The sequence below is a fragment of the Sparus aurata genome, chromosome 2 (assembly GCF_900880675.1).
Source record: "Sparus aurata chromosome 2, fSpaAur1.1, whole genome shotgun sequence".
In the NCBI taxonomy this organism is placed as follows: domain Eukaryota; kingdom Metazoa; phylum Chordata; class Actinopteri; order Spariformes; family Sparidae; genus Sparus; species Sparus aurata.
Window position 1 is genome coordinate 18,593,072 of NC_044188.1, and position 6,030 is coordinate 18,599,101.

A 6,030-nucleotide genomic window follows, 5' to 3' on the forward strand; every position below is an offset into this window, starting at 1 on the left:
TAAAGTGTGTTTTTGAAGGGGACAAGTGAAGAGCGTGTGACTTTTTTTTACAGCCTTGAAAGTCAGATGACACTGTGTGAAAACAGCCCTTATAATGTGGGACTCTCAGAAATAACTCTTGGCCATTGTGTCTGCAGTTATACGCTCACATAACACACACACACACACACACACACACACACACACACACACACACACACATACTCCATGTTACCGTAACACATTCTAGTGCAGGGGGGGACAGCTGTCACACTCCTCCGAACAGAGGAAAGGAAAACAAAATCATAACTACAAAAACAACATTCTGTTACCATAGTAACCAGCATTGAAATTTAAAAAAATAAAAACATCATCAGCCACTGACATTAGTCCGCTGCTAATAACTGCTAATGTTCAGATTGGTTTGTGAAGTTTTATTTTTATTTGACGTTTCCATTGTGGGCCATGCAGTTAATGCAGTTAAAACAAGGGGACGAGCGTGTGAATACCTCCCTAAAAGCATCTCCAATAATTGCGCTTGGTGATGACGATTTATATAAAATGATGGTCAATAGAGCTAAAAGAACATAGTGTTGAGCACAGAGGTATCAGAGTCCAGTGTGTTCAGGTTTATTTAGATTACTCGGCCCTGGTGTTTATTCTCACTCACCTCTATCTTGTTTTCAGCCCAAAGGTTTCTCCCTTGCACTAATCAGTACCTCAATTGGCTGTGTTCTGGTAACTGCTCCACTCTTCCAGCGCTCCGGTGGAATATTAGACCTTTGTTGTACAACAGAAACCAAACGTAAAAAAAAAAAAAAAAAAGGGGGGGGGGGATTGCAGATGTATGTATTCTGGTAAATGCATACATCTGTGTCTGTAGGTACAAAACACTCACTTGACAGAGTGTGATTTGAGGCAGGATGATTGAACACTTCCTGAAAACCCATTAGTCATAGGAATGTATATACTGTAAATATATGAATATGTTCCTGTGTGTGTGGTTGCTACAGAAAGAGCCATGTCGTACTTGTTTGTGTGTGTGGGGGGGGGGGGCATCAGTCGACACATCTTCACCTCAGATCTTGGAATTTTTTTCGCAGAGTTGGGATCATTTTCCTTCAGAAAAACCTCTCAGCATTCACAGGAATGAACGAGAGAAAAAAAACACAGGAGAAACAAGTGTACACTACTATGAAGAGAGTGCATGAGTGCTGTGTAAATAAGCCACTTTGCTTTCACATGCCCACAAAACTGAAGCATTTCACACAGCTGGCTAAAAATACACCGTTTTCTTTCTTTTTTCCTTTTTTCTCTCTCTCTCTCTCTCTCTCTCTCTCTCTCTCTCTCGTTGTTGTTTAACTACCAGCCCTCCTCTGAGCTCACTGAAACCTGAGGTGGAGGGAGGGAGGGGTCATCCGGGAACATAGCGAGTGGAAACTCCTCCCCAGGCCAAGTCCTGGGAGGGTTTTTTTCTGAAGGCAGCTATAAAAGGCAGACGGCTGCAGCGACAGTTAACTTAAGTCTGGACACAGGTATCAAACAGCCGACCGTGGTTCAGAGCTTGAATCTTCTTCTTCTCTCCTGGCCAAATTGGTACAGCATGTCCGAAATGCTTGACGACATCCTCACAAAGGTGAGTCAAAGTTTTGTGGATTTCTATTTTATTCTTCGTCTTGTTTTGGAAAAAAAAAAAAAAAGAAGGCTTCATAAAGTTGGAGAGGGTTGGGTCTGTGGCTGTGTTTGTTTTTCCCTGCTCGTTTTTATTCCTCTGGGACTCGCTGATCTGACGGTGGCTTCCTTTTGAGCGCAGTGTAGTCACAGAGGAGTTCTCCATTCTAAAGAGATAATGAGATAAGGGAGACAGCCGACGCTCGGTTGTTTGTTTCTTGAATTCCAATCTTCCACCCGCAGAATATTCTGGTGAGGCAGGATATGAGTCAAAAACTGCAATTATCTATATGATAATATGGCAGATAAAGGATAATGGTTATGTAACTTCGAGTACTGCACCATTTCTTTGGTGTTTCTTTGTATAATGGCCTAATTTCATTCTTGAAATATTAACTTGAATATGTTTTCTGTAGCTAAATAAAAGACTTATAATTGAAATACATGTGTTGTGGAAAGTAGGCGTGAAAAGGAACCTGATGTTGTATATTCACACAGTATATGAGTAGTTTGAGTGTCTATATGTTAACTTTGTCAATCTTCTGTCACAGAACTTCATGAACCTGGCCCTGGATGAAGTCTTGCTCTCGCAACAGCCTCAACTCAAAGTCCCAGGGCAGAGTCGCCTCAACCGGTCAGCTTCCTTCTTCTCTCCCCCCACCCCTCCTGCCTCCTCGAGCCACAGCATGAGCACCGAGCATGTTAACTACAACGACAATGGCAGCCCTCTCTGGCCTTCCAACATCTGGAGCCAGGGCCCTGTCTCCAAACCCAAACAGCTGCCCTTCAGGCCCGACCGCTCCATGAGTCTGACCGAGTCCAGCAGCAGCCTGCTCAACTCCTTCGCACAGCTGAAGAACCTGGAGGCTTTCCCCTCAGGCCCTGCCACCACTGTGGCTCCACCGCCGGGCTTCCCTCCCTCGTCTAACCTCCCACCCCAGGTCCAACCGATGGTGTCCCCTAATCGTTACAAGACTGAACTGTGTCGTGGCTTCCAGGAGACCGGCAGCTGCAAGTATGGCAGTAAATGCCAGTTTGCCCATGGCGAGGCAGAGCTGAGGGGACTGTACCGCCACCCTAAGTACAAGACGGAGCCCTGCAGAACCTTCTACAACTTCGGCTACTGCCCTTATGGCTCTCGCTGCCACTTCATCCATGAGGATAAAGCCAGCGGTGGTCCGTTACAATCTTCTAAATTCCAGAATCAACAGCAACCACCCACAGCAGCTCGCCACCAGCTCCGCCAGAGTGTCAGCTTCGCTGGGTTCCTGGGCTCCCGCAGCTCACCTCCTCCATCATTCCCTTCATCCTTCAATGATCCTAACATGGGGTTCAGCCGTGCTCCCTCTGTTTCTCCACCTCCTGCTGATCTCCTCTCCCCAGTGTTTGCCGACTCCCTGCCGCGGGAGGCAGCCGCATTCCAGTTTGGCAACCATCAGACCCGTGCCAGCACCGGAGACATCCACAACATTCCTCTCATCCTGGAGCCAAAGGCCTCACGCTGTGTGTGTGGCCATGGAAATAACTTTAACAGCAACAACAGCAGAGCTTTTGCCAACGTGGAGGATGGGCACCACCAGGACGGCAAGCTGTTTCCTGGTCCTGGGGGATTCATGAAGCCTGCTGGACTCCAGCGCTTCTCCTCAGAGGACTCCCTGGAGGACAGCTACAGCAGCAGCAGCGGCGGCTCCAGTGGAACCGAGTCTCCGACATTCGATGGGTCAGCCACCAAGAGGCTCACCGTGTTTGAACGCCTGTCCCTGTCCGACTGAACGGAGGGAGAGAACAGAAGAGAACTGACACCTTGTTAACTGTGTCTGTTCGTCTGAACTTTCTCCAAAACCAGAACTGATCAGGACAAGTCAACTTTTGACACAATAACACTTAAAAGTTCTTAATTTATGTTTGTAAAAAAAATGGAACTCGTCTTGGATAAACTACACACGCTGAGATGATTTTAATACCCTCTATTTTTATACTTTAAATACGTTGTAGCCTATTAGACCTTTGTACGTGGTCTTCCATAAAAATTAACTCTTCTGCAGGTCTTGACAGTACCAGCAAATAGCCTGGTTTGTTCTTACCGTAAATCTGTAGTGATCAAAATGGCTTATCTTTAGCGATAATCATTAAATGCTGTGCCTTAATGATTCTCCTTGCCTCATAGGCTATGTACTCTGGTGCCATGAACAGTATGTTTGATTCAGTAGCCTTAATCAGTGAGACCTGACATGTGTCATTGATGCCATTTTTATCTGTGATATGCACTTTACAGCTAATTCAAATGGGAGAAACTGTCGAGTCTCCCAGTAGCATTCAACCAAAGCTTCATACTTCACTCTGCTCTGTGTGTGTATGTGTGTGTGTGTAGGTGTATGTGTGTGTGTGTGTGTCTGTACATATGCATGTGTGGGTGAATGTGTAATTTTTCTGAGACCTGGGGTGCTAACGCATGTGTAAGTTGCAGAATGCTGAAAGATCAAAGTGTGCTGATAGAAAAAAGTGAATGTCTGACACGTTATGTAAGAGTTGCTTCTGTTATCTTTGCCATTTTGTAGAATTGCACCCCATCTTTCATCGTCCCCCGTTTGTTTCACAACCTGGTTCAGGGACTTTAACACCGCAGTATTCCTATCGGTTATCAGTTGCCTTGTGTTTGTTTAACTTAAACTAATATATTTATTATGATATTTATTTGTGTTTTAAGAAAAAAAAGTGTATTTTGTACGTTATTTATGGAAAAAAAATATTTCAAGGTCTGTGAAATACCAATGTGAGAAAGTGCAGTAAAACAACAAAAAAAGAGAATCCTATATTTTTAATTGTCTAAAAGGGACAAAATAAATTTCTGAATAAAGAAATGAATGTACTCTCTTCTCCTTTTTGACTCGTTTGTTATTCAGTGAGAGGTAGATGCTCACACAAGATGCCCTCTGAGCAGATATATAGGAAGATATAGGCCACTTACAGAATATACAGAATATACAATTTAATAACACCCTCACCCACAGTGCTTTTAAGAGATTTTGGGGGGAAATTAAGGTTGAGAAAAAAGATATAGTAAGAGGTATCCTTCACCTTGAATGTGGGATGTTATTAACACTAACACGATATAATTGATGTGTTGATATTGTCAACAACACTAGATTTATGTTGTAAACAGTGACTGGTTTCAAGGAAGGGAATCGTTTTCAATCTCTCGAAGAATCTGTGTCCGACACTTTTTAACCAATAAAGAAAGTATAAAATCATCAAACACATATTCAGGACAACATGTTGTGTGTCAGCGAGAGAGTGCTTACAACATTTTGGCCACCTGCCTTGATTTTAAGAACATATTCTGAATCACAATGTGTATTGTTTAAAATAACTTCCAGGTAAAAAAAAATGCACAAGCTTACATATAATATTGTTTTCTTTTTTCAAGTTACTTCAAGTGCATACATCTCAGTTTGATGCTTTCAGTTCTGGTCAATAACGAGACTTTCACTAACATTAAATCTGAGACTTTTTTTTACCTGTACCTGGGCCACAGTTTACCCCAAACTAGCAGTCAGTCTGAGATGTCTCTCTTGGGTAGATATCAAATACATTAGCGTAGCAGCAAAGTGCATAAAATAAGCACAGCAGAAACATCAACTCCGACAGGTGAACCACCTTGTTTTACTATATATTCTTAAATGTTACTTCTGCCAAAGTCAAGCTTAGTTATATAGCAGATGTCATATAACAGACGTAGACTCAGTGTGCTTAGAAAGAAAAATGGAAAGCCAGGTCAACACCACGCCTGAAAAAGTCCTGTACAAAACAATCAAAACATACAAGAGAGGCAAACATATATGATGGGAAGGTAACACAATAAAAAAATCATAAAAGGTGTAATCATTCATGTTTACTGGGAGAAATAGTGATACAAATAAAAAAAATAGCAGTGATTCGGTCTATTACGGGTTACATACACATGAACAGAATAGCTTGTTGTGTGAAGAACTCTGAGCCACTCTCCTTCCGTTTCTCTCCCCTCCTGTGTTTTGTGTCATACAGTGTCTTTGTTGTGTATACAGTACAGACCAAAGCATTAAGATCATCTCACGGAAGGTGGCATGTATACATACCATCACTCAGCTGTTCAATCCCAGGACACAAACAGTCATTCCCCTTTGCAGTGATACTTCAAATTACCTTTGGATCTTGACAAATAAGGTTACAAATAAACAAATAAACACTGTACGGGGATTTGAAAAAATAAATAAATAAATAAACATGGATGTTTAAATAAGGTCCCACTGTACATAGTGGAAATCAGGTCCAACAACTGAGAAATCTCAAACATTGCGGAATCCACGAGACCACTTGGTCTTTTTCCGGTCAAACTGGGTC

At 42.6% G+C, this 6,030-nt stretch overlaps 1 protein-coding gene across 1 annotated transcript; it reads left to right on the forward strand.

The window, feature by feature from the left end:
* The first annotated feature begins 1,460 nt into the window (after positions 1-1,460).
* LOC115572909 (mRNA decay activator protein ZFP36) lies at positions 1,461-4,520 on the forward strand. Its single transcript, XM_030403403.1, has 2 exons — positions 1,461-1,615; positions 2,202-4,520. The coding sequence occupies exons 1-2, from the start codon at positions 1,583-1,585 to the stop codon at positions 3,420-3,422; spliced, it is 1,254 nt and encodes a 417-aa protein (XP_030259263.1). The 5' UTR covers positions 1,461-1,582; the 3' UTR covers positions 3,423-4,520.
* Positions 4,521-6,030: the final 1,510 nt, after the last annotated feature.

Coding starts and splice junctions, on each gene's coding strand:
- LOC115572909 (XM_030403403.1), top strand. CDS start 1,583: ATGTCCGAAATGCTTGACGACATCCTCACAAAG. Junction 1,616..2,201: donor TTGACGACATCCTCACAAAG/GTGAGTCAAAGT, acceptor CTTCTGTCACAG/AACTTCATGAACCTGGCCCT.